The 21,135-nt window shown below is 43.2% G+C and overlaps 1 protein-coding gene across 13 annotated transcripts in view; it reads left to right on the top strand.

Annotated features, from left to right (window-relative positions):
• Positions 1-19,953, top strand: part of huwe1 (HECT, UBA and WWE domain containing E3 ubiquitin protein ligase 1) — a 51,577-nt gene extending 31,624 nt beyond the window's left edge. For 7 of the 13 annotated variants that reach the window (XM_076878758.1, XM_076878756.1, XM_024806449.2 and 4 more), the window contains 33 exons: positions 25-164; positions 340-415; positions 1,010-1,108; positions 3,309-3,436; positions 3,520-3,679; positions 4,064-4,292; positions 4,405-4,583; positions 4,674-4,763; positions 5,195-5,355; positions 5,479-5,521; positions 6,342-6,707; positions 6,891-7,101; positions 7,379-7,503; positions 8,553-8,773; positions 8,905-9,296; positions 9,419-10,085; positions 10,201-10,915; positions 11,045-11,133; positions 12,345-12,501; positions 12,623-12,755; positions 12,907-13,109; positions 13,214-13,449; positions 14,405-14,507; positions 14,710-14,859; positions 14,958-15,203; positions 16,675-16,792; positions 16,886-17,026; positions 17,112-17,399; positions 17,569-17,674; positions 17,843-17,960; positions 18,223-18,404; positions 18,792-18,982; positions 19,077-19,953. In XM_076878758.1, the coding sequence (XP_076734873.1) occupies positions 25-164; positions 340-415; positions 1,010-1,108; positions 3,309-3,436; positions 3,520-3,679; positions 4,064-4,292; positions 4,405-4,583; positions 4,674-4,763; positions 5,195-5,355; positions 5,479-5,521; positions 6,342-6,707; positions 6,891-7,101; positions 7,379-7,503; positions 8,553-8,773; positions 8,905-9,296; positions 9,419-10,085; positions 10,201-10,915; positions 11,045-11,133; positions 12,345-12,501; positions 12,623-12,755; positions 12,907-13,109; positions 13,214-13,449; positions 14,405-14,507; positions 14,710-14,859; positions 14,958-15,203; positions 16,675-16,792; positions 16,886-17,026; positions 17,112-17,399; positions 17,569-17,674; positions 17,843-17,960; positions 18,223-18,404; positions 18,792-18,982; positions 19,077-19,179 (6,566 nt within the window). In that variant the 3' untranslated portion in view covers positions 19,180-19,953. The remainder of the gene's footprint in view (positions 1-24; positions 165-339; positions 416-1,009; positions 1,109-3,308; positions 3,437-3,519; positions 3,680-4,063; positions 4,293-4,404; positions 4,584-4,673; positions 4,764-5,194; positions 5,356-5,478; positions 5,522-6,341; positions 6,708-6,890; positions 7,102-7,378; positions 7,504-8,552; positions 8,774-8,904; positions 9,297-9,418; positions 10,086-10,200; positions 10,916-11,044; positions 11,134-12,344; positions 12,502-12,622; positions 12,756-12,906; positions 13,110-13,213; positions 13,450-14,404; positions 14,508-14,709; positions 14,860-14,957; positions 15,204-16,674; positions 16,793-16,885; positions 17,027-17,111; positions 17,400-17,568; positions 17,675-17,842; positions 17,961-18,222; positions 18,405-18,791; positions 18,983-19,076) is intronic. The other 6 variants (XM_076878762.1, XM_076878760.1, XM_076878761.1 and 3 more) reach the window with 4 other exon arrangements.
• Positions 19,954-21,135: the final 1,182 nt, after the last annotated feature.

Below are 21,135 nucleotides of genomic sequence, written 5' to 3'. Positions count from 1 at the left end.
GCTCATGTGGGCCATCTGTTGTAGGAGAGTCGGGTGAGGCAGAGCCAGTGGATGGCAGCCACAGGGTCCAAGGAACAGACACTGATCTGATGGATGGAGAAACTGAGGGAGATGCAGTGGTCATTGCTGGCCAGCCAGAGGTTCTTAGCACACAGGCTATGCAGGTAAATAATGTATTAACATTGCATTACACACAACGCACACAATAGCTCAAACTACACTCAGATCCCCTGATCTGTAACATTTGTAATTAAAGGTCAGCACATAAGTGTGTGGATACCCATTCATTTTGTGCACCATGTGAAGGCTGACTGTGTATATCATTTCCTTTCCATGCAGGTAGAGAATGAGTTGGTGGATCTGATTGATGAGCTGTTGGAGAGAGATGCTGGCACTGTCAACAGCACAATTATAGGTAGGCAACTGGATTCATTTCAGGGGTGACAGTGAGTGTTGCTGGGCAATGAAAAGTATGGAGCAGTTCTCTGCACTGCTTGTGATAACTTAACCTTTCTGTAATAGGTGTAGGAAACAAGTCAGTGCATTGAAGCATTGGGGCGATTGTGGCTCAAGAGTTGGGAGTTCGCCTTGTAATTGGAAGGTTGCAGGTTCGAGCCCCGGCTCTGACAGTCTCAGTCGTTGTGTCCTTGGGCAAGACACTTCACCCATTGCCTACTGGTGGTGGTCAGAGGGCCTGGTGGCGCCAGTGTCCGGCAGCCTCGCCTCTGTCAGTGCGCCCCAGGCTGGCTGTGGCTACAATGTAGCTAGACATCACCAGTGTGTGGATGTGTGTGTGGATGGGTGGATGACTGGATATGTAGAGCGCTTTGGGGTCCTTAGGGACTAGTGAAGCGCTATATAAATACAGACCATTTACCATTGAAGCACAAGCAGTGTTATTTATTTATTTATTTATAATTATGTATGATTTCAAACTGAGTTCACTCTTGATTACAAACAGGCAGAACAGCCCAGAGCTGATGTAGCGTTTGTTTGTTCTGTTGATTAGTTGGACGCAGTGGTGAAGATGAATCGCAAGAGGACGTGTTGATGGATGAAGCCCCCTCCAATATTAGCCAAGCATCAACTCTTCAGGCCAACCGGGAAGGTACAACATTTTGACAAAATGAACAGTTATAGATATAACTTCTGTTCCCGTTCAGTCGATTCACTCGGTACAACACATAAGTACGAGATATCACGCCCCTGTGTGACCTGGGGAATGTTGCCATTCCCCTGGTGGAATGAGCTCTCGCAGCCCGGGGGCAAAGCGAGACCCTTGGTACGCCAGTGATATAGCTTCTATAATCCAGTGAGACAGTCGCTGTTTAGACAGAGCTCTACCTCCTGGCTGGATTAGCAAAGCAGACAAACAACTGGTCACATAAACGCACATTCTGAGTGCACTCAATGTCGGTATGTAGCACATGCACTGCGCACAAAATGCATCCTCCTCTGCTCCTTAGATGCAAAAGAAATGGAGCAGAAGCTGAAATTCCATTGAGCTGTAAGCTGCAGGAATGACCTTTGGCATTTAGGCACAATATGATTTTGAAGCCATCAGGAGAGAACTGTGTGCAGGAGAGATGCACAGACGGAGCATGAAGGTCAGAAACCAAAGCGAAAAGCAATGCAGTCTTTTATATGAAAGAAATTTCACATACTCAACGGGTTCAAAGGGGGGGCAGCAAAGGGCTTCTAGCACCAAAGACAAGTCCCATTCAGCGACACTGGACCTAACCATGGGTCTCAGCTGGTGAACCCCAGCTTAAATATAAACCTTATAAACCTTAATTGTAGAAAACGAAAGGGCCTTATCCAGCAGCTCCTTAAGTAATGTCAAAACATCCACAATAGAGCTTGTGGATCTATAACAGTCCTAGTCGTGATCATAGATGCCATCATGCCCAAAAACCATAGTATCATTTGGAAATGTAGTCTGCATATGAGCTGAAACTGAGCGAGGCTGCAATGAAACAAAGCCACTATGTGCTGCGACAAATGTGTGTGACTGGAAAGCTAGCATATTTCCAAACCGAGGAAAGAAATCTGCTAAATGTCGATTAGCGTTGGGTTACTTAACTTAATCCCTGGTTCTTTGATAACAGAGTGAGGTGTTTTTGAAAGTTCATAGAGAAACTCAGTGACAGCTGTGTCGCTCTGGAGCAAGCGACAAGAGCCCAGTCATATAGATGAGCTAGGATGCGGACGCCCCTCTTTCTGAGGGGGGCTAACGATGACTCTGCGCATTTGTTAGGAGGCACATTTGACTTGACCTTGTTAAGGAGAGGCGTCAGTGGGCTGTCTGCAGGAACCAGCGACTCTAGCTCTCCCAGGCACATCGCCTATAACGTCTAGAGCAAGGGTGTCAAACTCAAATACACAGTGGGCCAAAATTCAAAACTGGAACAAGGTCGCGGGCTAACGTTAATATTTATGGAAAAAAAAAAATCTTCCTCCAGATTTAAGAATGAATCTCTTCTTATGGACTCAAACAAGTTTTGCTGAAAAACTGAATATGGAACAAGCAAAGCTTAATACTAAACAGTATATATATTAGCTGTATAATACTAGTAGGCCAGCTCTAATAGTAATTTGGTATGGCTTCGCGGGCCAATTGTAATTAGGCTGCGGGCCAAATCTGGCCCACGGGCCAGAGTTTGACACCTATGGTCTAGAGCATAGTGACGGGGCTCATGACGCGGACAATGCCAGCCTGAGCATGATAGATCTTGTTCAACTGCGATGCGGAGAATCTGCAGTGCTTGGACAGCAGAGTTGCAGGGTCACCGACACGATGGTTGTGGGACAGGGCCAGGTAATCAGCCAGGGAAGACTCCATAGGAGGTGGGTTAACAAAGCCAGCCTCCTCAGCGCCTTCCAGCTCTATGTACTGTCAATAGTAATGCACAGTGACGCGTTTCCATGATGCGGTTAGCTTGGAGACAAATTCTGGGAACATGGCTAGCACCACCAGGGGCAGTTAAGCTAACTTCAAGCAGCAGACAACAGAGCTAACAAGCAGCAGCAAGCTGCAACTATGCAGAATTGTTTTAGCGAGGTGAAGAGCATAACAGCTGAGGGATGACTGATGTAAAGGGGTATATGTGCAGGCAGGGTCATGCACATGTCATCACAGGTCATCTGTGTGCCTTTAAGGAGTGAATAAAGGTTTCTCTAGCTAGGACACGTGGGGTGTGATATCTCATACTTATGTGTTGTACTGAGTGAATTGACTGAAAGGGAACACTATTGTTCTGTTATTTGTTGAGATGTACATGTAAAGTATTGACGGGCTCTTCCATCAGACTCCATGAACATCTTAGAACCAGAGGATGAGGAGCACACACAGGAGGAGGATTCTAGTGGCAGCAATGATGATGAAGACAGCCAAGATGAAGAGGAGGAAGAGGAAGAAGAGGAGGAGGAAGATCAGGTAGGGGTTAATGCAGTGAAGCTCGTTAAAAAACCTTGATTTTTCTTTATGTTTAAGATTTATTTCCTGTACCATTTGTTAAGGATGATGAAGAAGGAGATGAGGATGATGATGATGAAGGTTCGGAGATGGAGTTGGACGAAGACTTCCCTGATATCAATGCTGCACCACACATTCGCTTTGAAAGGTTTGACAGGGATGATGACCTCATCATAGAGTTTGACAACATGTTCTCCAACAATGGTAAGCGGGATAATCTGATAGTTTTTGTAAGGTCACGTAGTTTTCACGCCCTTAATCCCAAAGGAGTCCTTTCTAAGCAAATCTATTTTTATTTTTTTGGTATAAAATTGAGCTTCCTGATTAACAGAAAAGCTTCAGTTTGATACACGTACTGATGTTTCTTGCAAAAACCACCAGTATGCAGAATAATAATTACACCCGTTGTGCTGATACCAAAATGTTTAGCTCTACTAAGTGGTCCTGTTCAGTAGCTTGTTAAAAATAACAAATCATAAGATACAGAAAATGTATTTAAATAAATTTTACTTTTCATGAACGTTTTTAGGTTTATGCTAGAGGTTTCTCCCTAATGTCTGCGTGCTGTGTTCTGTTTTTCTCTATCAGCTGACATCCCTCCTTCCCCAGGCAACATCCCTAGCTCCCACCCACTGATGGTGCGTCATGCTGACCACGGATCCCTCACCCTAGGTGTGGCAGGCACTAGCAGCCGCTTGGCGCAGGGCATGGGCCGCAGCCAGCGAACACTACGTCAGCTCACTGCCAACAGTGGACACACAATCCATGTCCACTACCCTCATAACCGTCAGCCCAACCCTCCACTTATCTTACAAAGGTTGAAACCATGTTTGTTTATGTGGCTCTATTAAGCAGCTCCTGTTTTACACCAGCTTTCTTTGTCTGCCTGAACATTAAAAAGGCATTTCCTTCTTTTCTTTCTTCTTCAGACTTCTAGGTCCCAGTGCAGCAGCAGACATTTTACAGCTTTCCAGTTCTCTGCCTTTACAATCACGTGGTCGCGCCCGCCTTTTGGTTGGAAATGAGGATGTGCATATCATAGCTCGTTCTGATGATGAGTTATTGGACGACTTCTTCCATGAGCAGAGCAGTACTGGAGGTCAAGCGGGTATATATTACCATAGACTTCAGCGCATTGTAGGGGTCGGGTTTATTATTAACCTAAATGCGTAACATTTTTATCCTTTTGTTTCTTTAGGGACCCTCTCTAGCATTCCTACTGCCTTGACTAGATGGACAGATGAGTGCAAAGTGCTGGATGCAGAGAGTATGCACGACTGTGTTGCAGGTAAACTAGAGGTTTCTTTTCAGTGGTAGTAAGGTAGTCATATGATTAATGAAAACATTTTATGACTTCTTTTATTTATTGTGTGTGTCATCTTTTTGGTACCTTCAAAAAATATTTATATTCCTGAGAACTGGACCATGAATAATTTGGATATGGTAGTCAAGTGGTTGGACATTCCCTGTTAATTTCAGACAAATCTATAGTTAGCATATAGGCTTTTTATTGCATTTTATTTAAAGACAGCAGTTCACATAGTTGTGATCTGATTTTTAGTGAGATGGTTAGAATTCATTACATTTTTTTGGTGACCAGTGAAAAACAAAATGTTTTAGTAACTTGACCAAAAATTACTTTGACTTGGTGACATTTCACAAACCTTTTGAGTTTAAATTGAAAACTATTTTGATTTGAATGCCCCCATCTGCTTTTAGTGGTTAAGGTGCCTATCCTGCAGCATCTGGAAAGTCTGCGAGATGAGGAATTGGAAGAGCGCAGAGAGAAGAGAAGGCGGCAGCTAGCTGAGGAGGAAGAGTCCAAACAGAATGAAAGGAGGGCCTCTGGAGCAGAACAGGCCAGAGAACAGAGCCTGCAGGTGAGCAGATGATTGCAGTCTGTGCACAAGGATGTATTTTCAGATACAATAGTGCATGCATTTTTGGTAGATACACTCATGTTTTGTTTTGTTTTTCCTAACATCAGCATTTTGTGTCCACAGGGTTCTGGATTGGGGACGGTTAATGGTGCAGAGAACACAGCAGGTACTGACATTTATAAAGATTTTGCTTTTGTTTCTGTTTTAATGTTAAATTCCTTGACCTATGTGGATTGGACAACCCAGAGGCAAGTGGCCAGCTTGCTGTGCGTGCTGTGGGATGAGGTAGTAGTTTGTATAGTTTTAGGATCACACCAGATCTGGGAGATAACTATACAGTCTACTGTCTTTCTTATGGCAACGCTATACCAGCTCGACATCTTCATTTGTTTCATAGGAGATGATCTCTTAACTCGTAGTTTTTTTTTTGAGAATTATTGCCGCTACATTGTTTTAAGAACCTTATTCTAAATATTTACATTTTTGATATACAACATGTATATCTTTTGTTCAGTGTATTATTTTTATTGTCTGTGCTGTGGTGAGGTAGTAAGTTGTGTTGTTGTTGGGGATCAGGATTGTGCACCCCGTTAAGGAGATAACTATACAACTTACTGCCTTCCTCAGCAGAGGCCTTTGTCATCTGTTAAATAGCTATTCACCAGCTAATCACCACAGTGTTATTTCTGACATATCTGTGCCCTGATTTTCCTTTTTTGAATATTATTAACACCTTTTTGAAAGGGTTTTGAAAAATTTTTGGAAGCAGTTGTGTGAATGGAAAATGTTTACTGTAATTACATATTTTTAACAGGAACACGTGCACAAGTAGCTGGCAGATATAGCAGAAAAGTGATATTAAGATGCAACAGTCATGTTGAGGCATTGTCAGATATGTAAATTGTTTTTAAGACTTGAATCTATTCAAATAAAAATAATTTAAACTGTCCCTTTTCTTCACACAAGTGTTTCTTTGAATATTGCAGAGGGTGAGCAGGCTCAGGGTGGTACTGTGTCATGTCTGGATCCACCCAGGGTTTCAGAGGGCTTCCTCACTGCCCCACCATCTGGAGAAGTCACTCCAACCACACCTGCTCCTCATGAACAGGCCTTAGTCTCGCTGGAGACTGCTATTAGTCAGCAGGTCCACCAACCAATAGCTGACCTTTTACTGGCTGAGTCGCATGCTAGCTCACTGGCTGCTTTGGCAGGGGCTGGCCTTCCACCCTTGTCGACAGCCGAGAGGCCAAACAGTGAAGCGGAGGCATCTCAGATGGAAATGTCCCCAGCACCTGCAATCGGTGAGAGAGTCGGAGGTGGTGGTGGAGGAACGTTGGATGAAGGCAGGGAAGGTAGACTAACTTTGAAAACTCTATTTATACAGACTGGCTAACCGTAAGGAAGCATATTTGTAATTTAAATAATGGTATAGAAGCTATCATAACACATAATGAAACCAAGGAATTTAGATGTAGTGCATTAAATGATCAGATAACTTCCTAGCCCGAATGATAAGCTCCCTTTTCTTTTCACAGCCTCTCTAAGTCCAGACATTGTAGAGAACTCTGAGCCTGCAGCAGCTGGTGTGTCACAACTGGAAGGGTCACCAATGGATACCAGCAGCCCTGCCTCTGCCACCCAGGAAGAAGCTGCCCCCAACCCTGCCCAGCCCACCCAGCTTTCTCAGGAGCTGTCTGGAAGTGGGGAAAGTGGCCTGACTGACAGGCAAACTGATGCAGAAACTGGGTGGGTAGAAACTAGAAGTTCATTACTGACCAAGTCTCTGTTTAAAAGCAGTATATTCTGCCATTTGAACCTCTTGGACTGATGTTGAGGAAGTTTGACAGAAAAAAAATCACGGTCTATACGTATCTTTAAAATTGTTCCAACCTTTTGTTAAATTTCCACATAGGATTCAAAAGGCATCTCATGCAGTTAGAACTTTGAGATCAATAGATGGTGCACATAATTTTGATGGCAATGATAGTCTTTGGTTTTTTTTTGTTTGTTTGAATATGTGCAGCTCTACTTCTGTTTCATCTCCTGGGGAAACTATGCCCAGGAGTGACAGTGCTGACAGCCAGTCTCAGGCCATCCAGGAAGAGCCCCTTCCCTCTACAAGCAATGAGGAGGAGGATCCACTTGCAGGTAAAGTACTCTGCTACTTCTGCAATTGTTAATTGTCATGCCTCAGGAATACCTGAAGGAGATTTGATTACATTTGGTTTAAATGTTCACTTGGATGAATTGATGAGAATATGGTAGTCAGAGGTCCATGTTAACATTAACCTCACAATAATGTTTTTGCCATATTACAGTCATTATGATTACCTCAGACATATCAATAATTTGATGACAGTTTTGACATTTTATTTCTATCTTTGCTGGAGTAATTATAATGCTTTGCAAAAAACTGTGTTCTGGTTGTTTTTGTGACCATATTTCACATTTGGTCAGATACTGATTTTTGCTGCTGCTGCTCCTTGTTGATGGTAATCTTTTGTACCCTCTATTTAATTCCTGCCAAGTCTTCATTGAAACTTGAGATACTTGAATGTAAACTGCAATTTGGATGGTTAGTGGATATATGACTGAAGGGTAGAATCTCTGCGTATGCCACCGTCAGACTACGTGACATTTTTATCTGTTGTGATGGTTACTATGTCTGATTGGACAGCCATAAAATGTTGGATTTATTGATTGAGAGACAACAGATTACACATTGCTCCCCAATCAATCATGACTTCTATCATTTATTGATGTGTGTGACGTCATTGGAAAGGAGTAACTAACTAGCATGTTTAAGATAAAAAGTAGTAACCAAAATAGTTTGTGAAATGCTGGCTCTTATTTTAATCTGTTTTAGTATTCCATCTAGCTGCTTTGTTGTCATCATTCTGGTTTATCGTGTTTATAGTATTACACAGCTTAGTGGTATGAAAAACATCAGTGTGTTTGTTTTGGTCAGGTGCCAAAAGTGATACAACCTTCATGGAAGAACCATAAAAATTCTAATGTGAAATTTTGGACATATCTTGCAAGAGGAGCCCTTTTGTTGCCAACACAAACAGATGCTTTACGTTGCCTGGATTGGTCGCAGTCTGGCTGATATTCTGTAGTGAACCCTGCAATAATAAACTGTATAATATTATTTGTTTCATTTTGGGGGTTTGTTTTGTTCTACTTTGTGATGGCAGGCATCAGCCTGCCAGAGGGTGTAGATCCCTCCTTCTTGGCAGCTCTTCCTGAGGACATCCGCCGAGAGGTGCTGCAGAATCAGCTTGGCATCAGACCACCCTCCCGTCCTCCAGCTGCTACAAGCTTGCCATCCTCTACTGCACCTGTATTGGGAGGGCCAGGGGTTACAGAGGTCAGCCCTGAATTCCTGGCAGCATTACCACCTGCCATCCAGGAGGAGGTGAGAAGTTATGTTTTTTTTTTTTTTTTTTAATTGCGTGAGTAAGCAAAATGCTTACTCATAGATATTTCGAACAAAAGAAGTCACTGACAATTGGTTCTATTTACTAAGCATGCCATTGGTTGTCTTAGGTTCTTGCCCAGCAGCGAGCAGAGCAGCAGCGTAGGGAACTAGCCCAGCAGCCTCCCCAAGGAGACACACCTTTAGATCCCGTAACTTTCATCCAGACACTGCCATCAGAGCTCCGTCGCAGTGTTCTTGAAGACATGGAGGACAGCGTGTTGGCTGTCATGCCTCCAGACATTGCTGCTGAAGCTGCTGCATTACGTAGAGAGCAAGAGGCACGTCAGAGACAACTGATGCATGAAAGGCTTTTTGGTCATAGTTCATCTTCAGCCCTCTCAGCCATCTTGCGCTCACCGGCCTTCACTAGCCGGTTAGGAAGCAATCGTGGCGTCCAGTACACCCGACTGGCTGTGCAGAGAGGAGGGACATTTCAGATGGGTGGAGGAACAAACCACAGGTATAATAACAGTGATCTAATTTTTTGAAATGTTTTCCTTTTTAAATAAAATGTCGGTTTGGCATTTAGGAAATCTTACAGAAGTTTTGACAGGTGACATACTGTTACTACTTTTTCTTCAGACCATCCAGTTCAAGTGTCGACTCCCTGTTGCGCCTGCGTGGACGATTGCTTCTGGACCACGAGGCTTTGTCCTGCCTGCTGGTTTTGCTGTTTGTGGATGAACCGAAACTCAACACCAGCCGTTTGCACCGTGTGCTCAGGAACCTCTGCTACCATTCTCAGACACGTGGGTGGGTCATTCGCAGCCTGTTGTCAATACTCCAACGAAGCAGTGAGAGTGAGGTATGCGTGGAGACCTCACGTCTAGAGGACTCTCGCGGCAAGAGGACCAGCCAGGGAAGCTGTGGAGGAAAAGGCACAGCCACCTCGTCCCTCTCCTCATCTTCATCTTCTTCTTCTTCTTCTTCATCCCCAGCTTCCTCCTTAGAGTTATTGAACAGGGTGGAGTCTCGCAGTTCCAGTCAGCTTTCCTGGCTCTCTGTTTCTATGGATGCAGCATTGGGTTGCCGAACAAACATTTTCCAGATTCAGCGAGCATCAGGTAGGAAGCACGCTGACAGGCATTCAGCTGGAGGCTCTTCAAGTTCTGGGACATTGGGAGGTGTGTCAGCGGGTGCAACGAGTGTCACATGTGCTGGAGGTGGAGGCTCCACTGTTCACATCCACCCACAAGCTGCTCCAGTGGTCTGTCGACATGTGCTGGACACACTTATTCAGCTAGCCAAGGTGAGGGTTTAGCTATATTGATCTAAATCTTTGTCCATTCTGTGTTCTAAGACTTGAAATGAAGTTGGTTACGCAAGTTATTCAGTGTCCTTTTGTTTTTTCTTTTCTTCTGTAGGTGTTCCCCAGCCACTTCACGCAGCAGCGTTGTAAGGACTTGTCAGCTTCGTCTTCTGACCTAGACTCTCGTCTTTGTTCAGGCTCCTCAGGAGGAGGGGGTGGAGGTGGAGGCTCTAGGTCAGGGTCACAGTCTCAGACCAACCCTAATGTCTCCAACACCCAGAACTCCCTGGGGTCTACTGCCTCTACCCTCCAGTCTCTAGGAATCTCCACCGATTTTTGGGACCTACTGGTCAAGCTTGACAACATGAATGTCAGCCGTAAGGGCAAAGCCTCAATGAAGACGGTGCCTCTAGGTGGAAGTGCAGAGGCAGAGGGAGCCCAGTTCAGCTTGGAGACCTCTCCTCTAGGCCAGCTGATGAACATGTTGTCCCACCCTGTGATCAGACGGAGCTCCTTGCTCACTGAAAAGCTGCTGCGCCTGCTCTCCCTCATATCCATTGCCCTCCCTGACAACAAGGCCACAGAGGTGCCTGCTGGACACCCAACTCCACAGGCTCCTAACCCCAACACGGCAACCAGCTCAGGAGCCACAGCCTCAGTCACAACACAAGGCACCGCCGCAGTGGGCGCTATGCAGTCCACTGTGGCAGGCCCAGGGGCTTCTGTAGGAGCTGTAGCCCAGGGTACATCCTCAGGGACAAGTATAGCAACCTCTCAGACATCCTCTACAACAATCTCTATACCCACGTCCACTGGAACAATCTCTACAGGTAGTGGTACTTTATTCCTGAATAAAATGTGATCAAATCTTACATTTAAATCTTACAATGCAAGAGATTTTATTAGAAAATGATCATTTTTATTAATGAAAATGTTTTTGTTTTTTTTTTTCAAAACAGGAAAACAGAGGGGTGCTGTTAGCAATACAGAGAGTGAAAAGTTGGCTTCCACTGGACTGACAGAAAAACAGCTTCAACTGTCTGTGGAGGTATGATGAAATGATTTAAAGAAATGTTGAGGGGTTTTCCAAGATATTTCTCTGAATAACTTCTAAGGGTCAATTAAGGCAAGCTTGTTGGTAAACGGAGTTAAGTTGAAGTCGGGATACATTTAGTTTTTGGGCTCAAAACTAAAATTCAGTAATATTTTGCATTAAGTAGCTCTAGATCATCAGGCATTTCAGTTTTTGAGGCAAGGACTTCAGATATTGAAAACACATTTTTCTTTTAATATCCTGTTAGTGGAAGAGTTGCCTGATGTTTGCGATTCTCTCGTGGCAGAGACACAAATGTTAAAACACATTTTAGGATGTTGTTTAAAAAAAAAAAAAGCCTGTCTTCTTTTTTCACAGTCTACAGTAAATTCTTCAGTAAAAATGTGTTTTAAGAAGTAACAAAAGTGCAGTGGTTTGTCTGTTAAACACTATTAGGGAAAAATAAAATGCTGGACTCCCAGATAAATTAACCAGACTACTTTGAGAATGTTGACTGTGTTTTCTTCATCCAGAATTAAGAGTAGATTATTATGGCTGGATAATATTACTTTATGTGAGGAGGGGGGAAAAATCAGAGCAGAAAAGGGTTTTTTTTGTTTGTTTTTTTTAAGTCAGATTACATAAAAAATTTAAAAAACAACAACTCTCAACTCCTTTCTTGTGACCTTTGTGCCAAAGGTTTCTTGGCATAATCGGTGTTTGGGTAAATGGGTGAATGAGGCAAGTTGTGTAAAGCGCTTTGAGTGCTCAGAGTAGAAAGTGCTATATAAGAACCAGTCCATTTACCAAATATATTTGTAAGCAGCCATCAAGGAAGTTTTAGTGCTGTCCTTGGGTGTTAGTGCTGGCCAAGATGTTCAAGTAGGCCAGGGAACTATACACAGCAATCGCACTTGTCAAATACATGCTTGGCTGCAGTACGGACAGATCACCTCATCTGGTTACGCCCTTATTGGTAGCTTTTTGTGTTTAGGAGCATAAACAGCAGCTTGTTCATGACAGTGTGTTCTTGGAACCTGGATTCATGCAGAAGTAATGCAGCATAACATGTGTCGATAGTTTTAGGAAATTGTCTTACTGCTTGTTCATAATGATCTCATTTGTTAAGATGTCTTTAAGTCTTTATATATTTTTCTGTTCTTTGTTTTCAACATTTATTTTTGCAATGATGTGTTTTCACAAACGATTCTTTTCCTCTGCGAAAGGTGTTGACATCTCACTCGTGTTCAGAGGAAGGTCTGGAAGATGCAGCTAACATTCTGCTGCAGCTTTCTAGAGGAGATGCTTCCACCAGAGACACTGTACTCAGACTGCTGCTTAGCGGCGCAAGACATCTCGGATACACTCTTTGCAAACAGATCGGTAGGTTTTGGGGAAGAGCGTAGGTGCCAGTTCATATTCCTGTTTTCAGTTCAGTGCAGTTTTTTTTTCTTTACAAACTTTTGGAACATTTTTTTTTTTTTTTTTCTTTTTTTTTTTAAAGGGACATTACTGGCCGAGCTTAGAGAGTACAATTTGGAGCAGCAGAGACGGGCACAAGCTGATTCACATTCCCCTGACGCACCTCCCGAGGATTCCTCCATATCAGCTAGACTGAAGGGCAAGATGACAAGCAGGTTAGCTCATGACAATTCTCATCGGTCAGTGGCATTATTTTGTCAGCATAGATGACTGGCAGATTAGAAAAAAAATATACTCATTAAATTTGCATCGTAATGATGACTATAAACTCCTATGCCTTGTATGTGTCTGTTGATTGGGACACAGGTTTGACGGGTCAGAGAGTGTGGTGATTGTTGCGGCACAGAAGCGCACTCTTGGGGGACGTGAACTGCAGCTTCCTTGTATGAGCTCACTAACATCCAAGACATCAACACAGAAGTTTTTCTTGCGAGTGCTGCAGGTTATCATCCAGCTCCGTGAGGACACAAGGCGCGCCAACAAGAAGGCCAAACAGACAGGGCGCTTGGGTAAAAAACATGCTACATATACAGTGCTTTCTTGGTTTTTGTGTACAATATAGTCATCATGTCTCAATGATTAAAACCCCTTTCTTCCATTTGTGACTGGCAAGGCTCCACCAGTTTGGGCTCAGCAAGCAGCATCCAGGCTGCGGTGCGTCAGCTGGAGGCCGAGGCTGATGCCATCATCCAGATGGTGAGAGAGGGGCAACGGGCACGTCGGCTGCAACAGGCCCCCCCACCCACCGCCCCTTCTGCCTCTGCCGCCGTCGCTGCCGGATCCTCAATGGCTGCCCCACATCCTCCTGCTGGGGCTGCTGCCCCTGTTGGCACGGCTGCTGCTGCCACGGTTAGCATGGGCTCCACTGACAGCAGGCATTCTTACTCACACAGTCAATCATCATTTTAATGAAAAGTCATCATTGACTATGCGGTGTGACCTTCACAGTGAATTTATTCATACTTGGTGTGGTGGTCATCAAGATACATACTATTAGTCATTTGCCTTGAATTTGCCTGTTTTGGATTTGGACATTTTAATCTATTAGCCAACCCATTAATTATATTGCACATGCCTTTAAAAAGTAGGAAACTCCAATTCTAACCTTTGTATTGGATTTAATTATTTGTAAACACATTTTACATTCACCCTATAGTTTGCTACTTCAAGTAATTTATGCATTGTGACATCTGCTTTGCTCCAACAGAGAGACAGATGGGCCAGTGATTCATTGCACTCTTTATCATTCTTTGCATTGATGTAGTCTAGTTTTGATGGTGCCTAGATGTGAATGTGCTGCCTGCTCCAAATGGTTTGATTTGTTTCACTGAAGTCGTCTGTTTGCTGGCTGATGTTGCTTCATGCTTTTGGCCCACCCTCCCCTTCCTCCCGCCCTCCTTTCCTTCCTTACTTGCTGTGTCAGTGGATCATGGGAATGTCATTTTGCATGACAGTCTCAGTCAAGATTGAACACTATTAGGGATGCTCTGATGTTCTTGGCCAATACTGTATCAAAAACAGACTGGATGAGTGTATTCTGTATATACTATTTAATTTTCAGCCTATTAAAAATGTAACCATAAATGTACCTAAATTTGTTACACAAAACAGATAAATATTAGTCACTGCTCTATTGGCCAATAGCTCAGTTTCAGTAAACAAGATGATTATTGGCAAATAAATCTGTGCATCCCTAATTATTTCCAAACAAGCCATCATGTCAATCATTATTTTGTTTTGTTTTTTCCCCCTGTTGTTCACATTCTGTTTCTGCCTCTGGTTCTGCCTGGTTTATTTTCTGTAGTCTGAAGGCCAGTCGGTTTCAGAATCCCAGTCAGCACAGAGAGATGATTCTCCAATGGATGTGGACCAGCCGTCTCCTCTAGAGCAAGACCCTGCACCTCTGGGTATGACTCACAAGCATCCTGTTAATTATACCTTAAAACACTCTCTGCTTTACTGTGATTTTTAACAAGCAGCTGCAATACAGATAAATACGTTTTTAATCACAGACTAGAGAGCAGTCTTGTTAACAGTCAAAATGAAATGTACATGACAGCTGACAGCAACGTTGATGCAATGATTCGGTCTATACTGTAACTTTATTAGATGAAGAAGGAAATGGTCAATCAGAGAGTGAAGAGAGACTTCCAGATCTCCCTCTGCTCAGTGAGCAGCTGTTGTTGGATGAATTATGGGATATGCTCGGGGAGTGTCTGAAAGAACTAGAGGAATCACATGACCAGCATGCCGTCCTGGGTAGGTGGAAATTCAGAAATGTACTTACTGTGATTTTTATATTCTACTAATTGCTATCAGGGATTAAGTAATATGTTCTCCTAATGCTGTTTTCCCAGTTCTCCAGCCTGCTGTGGAGGCATTCTTTCTAGTCCATGCCACAGAGCGAGAGAGCAAACCTCCTGTGAGGGATACGCGGGAGAGCCAGCTTTCTCACATCAAAGATGAACCTCCACCACTGTCTCCAGCACCTCTTACACCTGCCACACCTTCATCTCTAGACCCATTCTTTTCCAGGGAACCATCCTCCATGCACATCTCTTCAAATCTGCCACCAGACACTCAGAAGTTTCTCCGCTTTGCTGGTAAGCCTAAAATATTCAAATAAGGAGAATGATAAAGCTTTGTTTTAGTTTTCTTTTTTTTCTTTCTGGCTCTTGACGAAGGCGGTCACACTTTTCTCCTCTCCTCCTCTCCCTTAGCTTCCCTGCTTAGCCTCTTGTGTCCTTGTCTAGTCTCGTGGTTTTTTTGTATTACTTTCACTGGAATGCTCTCACAGTCTGTTCTTTAAAACCTACAAGAGGAATTATGGATTTGATCAACTGGTCCCTGAATGCAATTGACACCCTTTTCTCAACGAGAAGCCTGGGCTCGGGTGAGCCTGAGTGTCCTGGAGGGACTTTCCGTGCCGGATACACGATGGACGGGTGGCATAACTGGAGGGTCGTGTGCCTGGCGGGACTGTCGATCGAAGACGCTGAAGATATCTACCTATTCGGAACCATGATAACAGGGTTCTTGCTGATTGGAGCTGGCTTGGCCCTGACTTATCGAAGAATTAAGAAAGCGGAACCAGCTGTTCAAACCCCCACAAGGCTGCCCGCTGGGATTGAAACGATGGGACGAGGCGTGAGTTCTCAAAATGGGCTCATTGAGTGCAGCACAGATAAGATCTTGGAGAAGCTTGTGGCTGCCGTGAACACTCAGAGCTCTTATTCTGAGCGCAAATTGGATCACATCTTGGAGAAGCTCACTGCGGTCGAGTTCTCAGAATCGGCTCTTTGAGCACGAGAACGACAACATCACAGAGCGTAATTTTGATAAAATCATGGAGAAGCTCGCAGCTCTCCAACGGAAGATTGAGAGACCAGTGTCGGACTGTTAGAACTGCTTTGAAATTCATACGAGTTGTTCGCACTAAAGTAAAAACCACCATCACTTCATGCAGATACCACTTAGGCGCCAGCTGTGATCTCAAGGCTAGAGCTGAACAAAAACACCCTGATAACAGTCTGTGCTTAGACTGTTCTTCCTATCCTACGCAAGGCCACCTGGGTTGGCTGGAAGACACTCATCCCCCCTCCCCCTCCAAACGCCTTCGACGCTTATTCCCTTCCGATGCAGATGGTGGATCAAGGAGACCAGCGCATAGGCTGCAGGCCCGGATGCACTGTCTACACTGGCTGTCTCTCACCCTTTACCCATCCTTGTTGCTTGTCATGTGTTTCTTTGGTGTATTAAGAGTTTTTCATGTGCAGAGGTGGGGTTTTTTTTTCTGTTCTCAAACTGATCTCTTGGAATTCAGTCTGGGGGGGTATTTTTTTTTCTCCTTATCTTTCCTCATGTTGTGCATTTTCCATTGTTATACCTCTCTGACCTGTCTTCCCCATGTGATGTTTTTGTGTAATGTATGTATGGTCAGAGGGTAAGATGGCGCCGCCATTGCGCTGGCAATGGTCGGCAGCCTTAACATGAAATTTGCCACTCGTGGGACTAATAAAGGTATCTTATCTTATGGTATATGTTCTAATGGGAGTCCTTACTCTTTATTTCTAGAAACTCACCGCACAGTACTTAATCAGATCCTGCGGCAGTCAACCACTCACTTGGCCGATGGACCTTTTGCAGTACTGGTTGACTACATACGCATCCTAGACTTTGATGTTAAGAGGAAGTAAGGAGAATTATCTTCAGCTTAAATTTTGTACTTTGAAGTGTTCCTTTTTTTCCATCGTTGACATGCTGGAATTTTTATTTATCTCTGTAGGTACTTCCGCCAGGAATTGGAGCGGCTGGATGAAGGCCTGAGGAAGGAGGACATGGCAGTACATGTGAGGAGAGATCATGTGTTTGAGGACTCGTACAGGGAGCTGCATCGTAAGAGCCCAGAGGACATGAAGAACAGGCTGTAAGGCTTCATTGCTCTTTCTGTCTATCTGCATGTCTCCTCAATTCAAACCCACTCAACTTGATCCACTCACCTTCCCTTACAGGTACATTGTTTTTGAAGGGGAGGAGGGTCAGGATGCTGGTGGCCTGCTGAGGGAATGGTACATGATCATCTCCCGGGAGATGTTCAACCCAATGTATGCCCTGTTCCGCACTTCACCAGGGGATCGTGTCACCTATACCATCAACCCATCATCGCACTGCAACCCCAACCATCTCAGCTACTTTAAGTTTGTGGGTCGTGTTGTGGCTAAGGCAGTCTATGATAATCGGTTACTGGAGTGCTACTTCACCCGCAGCTTCTACAAGCACATCTTGGGCAAGAGCGTCAGGTATTTGAGCTACTAGCATTTAAACCCAAGTGACCTAATTGTCGACACGTTGCACCAGTTAGTGTAATGATCTCAACAAACCCATGCCTAGTTAAATACAACACTAAATGTTGTGGCAACCGGAGAACCAGTCAGCAATAATATGATTACATTTCTGTGATATTCCTAGGTATACAGACATGGAAAGCGAGGATTACCCATTCTTTCAGGGCTTGGTTTACCTGTTGGAAAATGATGTTTCCACCCTGGGCTATGAGCTGACATTCAGCACAGAGGTTGGTGTCTATTCTTTATGTATTTTTTTCTGTTTGATGGAATTTAATATGTTCCTTAAAGGTTCGAAGTTCTCATAAAAGTGCTGTTAAGGTTTAATTACCTGAACCCTTAAAAATGCTGCTGCTATCTAGGGCAATGTTTTTGACTGTCTTTGACTGTATGTGTAGGTCCAGGAGTTTGGGGTATGTGAAGTCAGAGACCTTAAACCAAATGGAGCCAATATTTTGGTCACAGAGGAAAACAAAAAGGAGTATGTGCACCTGGTGTGCCAGATGAAGATGACAGGTGAGTTTTTTCTTAATACTAATGCTGCATCAGTGAAATTAAATGCTAAAATAATTGGTGTAGGCAAAAACAATAAGTCATCAGCAGATGCCATTTTATTGCCATGTTAAACCAGCATATAATGCAATCTAAATGATGCCACTAGGTGGCAGCACTGCAGCAGCATTAAAGATGCAAAGTTGAGCTACAACCATACATTATTGAGAGATGCTTTGAATTTTCAGGTGCTTAACTGAAAAATAAACAAATTCTCACTCACTAGGTGCAATCCGCAAGCAACTCGCAGCCTTTCTTGAGGGTTTCTACGAGATCATCCCCAAGAGACTGATCTCCATCTTCACTGAGCAGGAGCTGGAACTGCTCATTTCTGGCCTGCCAGCTATTGACATCGATGACCTCAAGGCTAACACTGAATATCACAAGTACCAGTCCAGCTCAATTCAGGTAGGGATGAGGAAATGTTTGCAGTGTTTTTAACTGTTTGGTAAGATATGTGCACGATTCCTCCTGGAGGACTTAACAAATACACTAGCATGCAGCTGAACAGCGAATACTATTTATTTTTTTTGTTAATATGATGCAGCTTGAACTTAAGTTTCCAGCTGCAGAAGTGATGCAGACACATTTGATTCGATAAAGCGTTTCATTTGAACTTTCACACATAGCGCTGAATATGATTTGGGAATATTGAAAAGCCTTATAAATTATCTTAAAATGTTTCTTGACCACAAGACACTTGCATATTGCTTAAGAATCACATTTTCTTACTATAACTGAAACAGAAATGTATGTTTGTAACTCGGATAAATTTTTTTTCTTTCTCTCCTTTAGATTCAATGGTTCTGGAGGGCCTTGCGGTCATTTGATCAAGCAGACCGGGCCAAGTTCCTGCAGTTTGTCACTGGCACATCCAAGGTTCCCCTCCAGGGTTTTGCAGCTTTGGAAGGCATGAACGGCATCCAGAAGTTCCAGATCCACCGTGATGATCGATCCACTGACCGCCTGCCATCTGCTCACACTTGGTGAGCATGTTGAAAGTTGATATGGCACAAATATTTGTAGATGGTTCAAAAGAGCAAAACTTTAAAACTGTAATGTTTTGTTTTTCATCCTCAGCTTTAACCAGCTGGACCTTCCAGCCTACGAGAGCTACGAGAAGCTGAGACATATGCTGCTGTTGGCCATTCAGGAATGCTCCGAGGGATTCGGACTGGCTTAAACTCTGAGACTCTTAACACACAGACATGCATACACTTAATTTTAGGTTTGCCTACTCCTTACACATTCACATTGATAACCTTTGAACGCACACACATGCACACACCAACATAGACATTACTGGATTACTTGTTGAATGGCCTAGACTTGCTGGTTTCTATTCCACATAAAACAGATAAAACCAGCAAGTGAAATAGACTGATTGACATTGCGTACAACACAGAGAGCCTCATTCTGACACCGTTGTGTCTCCCTTCCCAATTTAATGGCAAATGCAAGAGGGGATTCAAAGGATAAAACATGGACTAATATAAGAGATGTTTTCTTCATTTAGTTTGATTTCTCTGTACAAAAGGTTTGGGAGTTTATTATGTTCAATCTTTTTTGTTCTCTGGCTGTGTAAAAAACAAAAAACAAAAAAAAGATTGTTTGAACAGGATGGTTATAAAACCTTTGGGGAAAAAATGTTGGTGGTTTCCTGTTGCAAATTTGTGACCTCACAAGCTTTGATGACGGGGAACATTTTTATGAGGGGTATATGAACAACTTGAAAAGTTTTGGAGCTATTCACAAAAATGCACTTTTCAAAGTTTTGTGGCATTTTTAGGGATGGTACAAAAATGAAGAGAAAACCTGAAGGAGATTTAAAAAAGAAAAGAAAAAAAAACATTAACCACATAAACTCTAGAGTATTTTTGGCTATTAAATCGCTGACCCAGCCTTGAGCCTTTGAATCAGAGTGGAATAACTACATGAATAAATGCATAAAAATGCGTTCATTGTCTCTTTTAACAGTGTTTTAACCACTATTTGCAGCAAATTAATTCCATCAAAGATGTCTCTATTCATAATTCTACTTAGCAGTTGAACAAACACAAAAAAAATTGTTGCCAGTCCGACACTCTAGTTTGTGTAGCACGAGTACCAAATTGAACCCTTGCAATGCTACGAATCAGACTGACTGTTGGGAAAAAAAAAATCACTTAAACATGTAATAACTGATGCCATCGTGAGCAGAGTGCCTGCTGGGTAAAGGGATCAGTTGGAACCAGAAGAGGAGCCCAGCTTGACCCAGTTTGGCCTCCATTCTCAAACCTGTGTGTGGTTTTCATTACTGATGAAAGAGAGAGACAACAAAACGATGGTATACACACATTTTCACCTTCACTGTCAGATTGCCACCTTTCCTTGGTTTTAACCAACCTGAAAACGTGATCGACTTGTGTGTTCAGTTTTGAAGTCAACCTGACCATTGTTGGTCCTTTATCTTGTCGTTTTGCATCATCACAGAGTTTATTTAGGTTTGTCGTTACTTAAATGGGTTGTGTAGTCTAAACAAAACAAATCTGTTATAAGTTTAACTCTCATCGTCATTGCATGGTCATATTTAGTATGAGTACAAGGAAACTGTAGTCCTCTCCCACATCGGTGCTGAAATAAGACAAGCAAAACACAATTTCTGGAGTCTAGCAGCTTTGGTCGTTTAACAGTTAAACGTGTTGACATACCACATAGCAAAAAAACACAATGGGCACAAATTGTGTAAGTTTTTCTTTTTAGTTTAGACCATTTCAAACCACAGGCTACCCAGAAACCAAGTGTGTGAATTGACTCAAGTCCAAAATATTACTGGAAACCAGACCGCATCACCACAGCTGGACAGAGAACTGTACACCAACACTTAATCTCGAGCCTTTCTGCTCTCTGTGTGCTACTCACATGTTTTCATTTGTTTTCTTATTGTCTTACCTCAGAACCCCCCCCCCCCCCCTCCAAAAAACCCTCCCAAAAACTGATATTACACTGAAGTAAAAGTTATGGTAAACGATACTGTTGATGATTTAGTAAGAAAACTTAAAAATGATTCAGTAGCTTGAATAACTGTTTAGCTTGGATTAATTTGACTTGTCAGTCTCTGATTATTGTGGAGGGATTTTGGCCCACTTTGAAAAATTGC

This window comes from Maylandia zebra, linkage group LG20 (genome assembly GCF_041146795.1).
Source record: "Maylandia zebra isolate NMK-2024a linkage group LG20, Mzebra_GT3a, whole genome shotgun sequence".
NCBI classification, from domain to species: Eukaryota; Metazoa; Chordata; class Actinopteri; order Cichliformes; family Cichlidae; genus Maylandia; species Maylandia zebra.
Note: the sequence above shows the minus strand (reverse complement) of the source record. Positions and strands in the feature narration are given on the sequence as shown.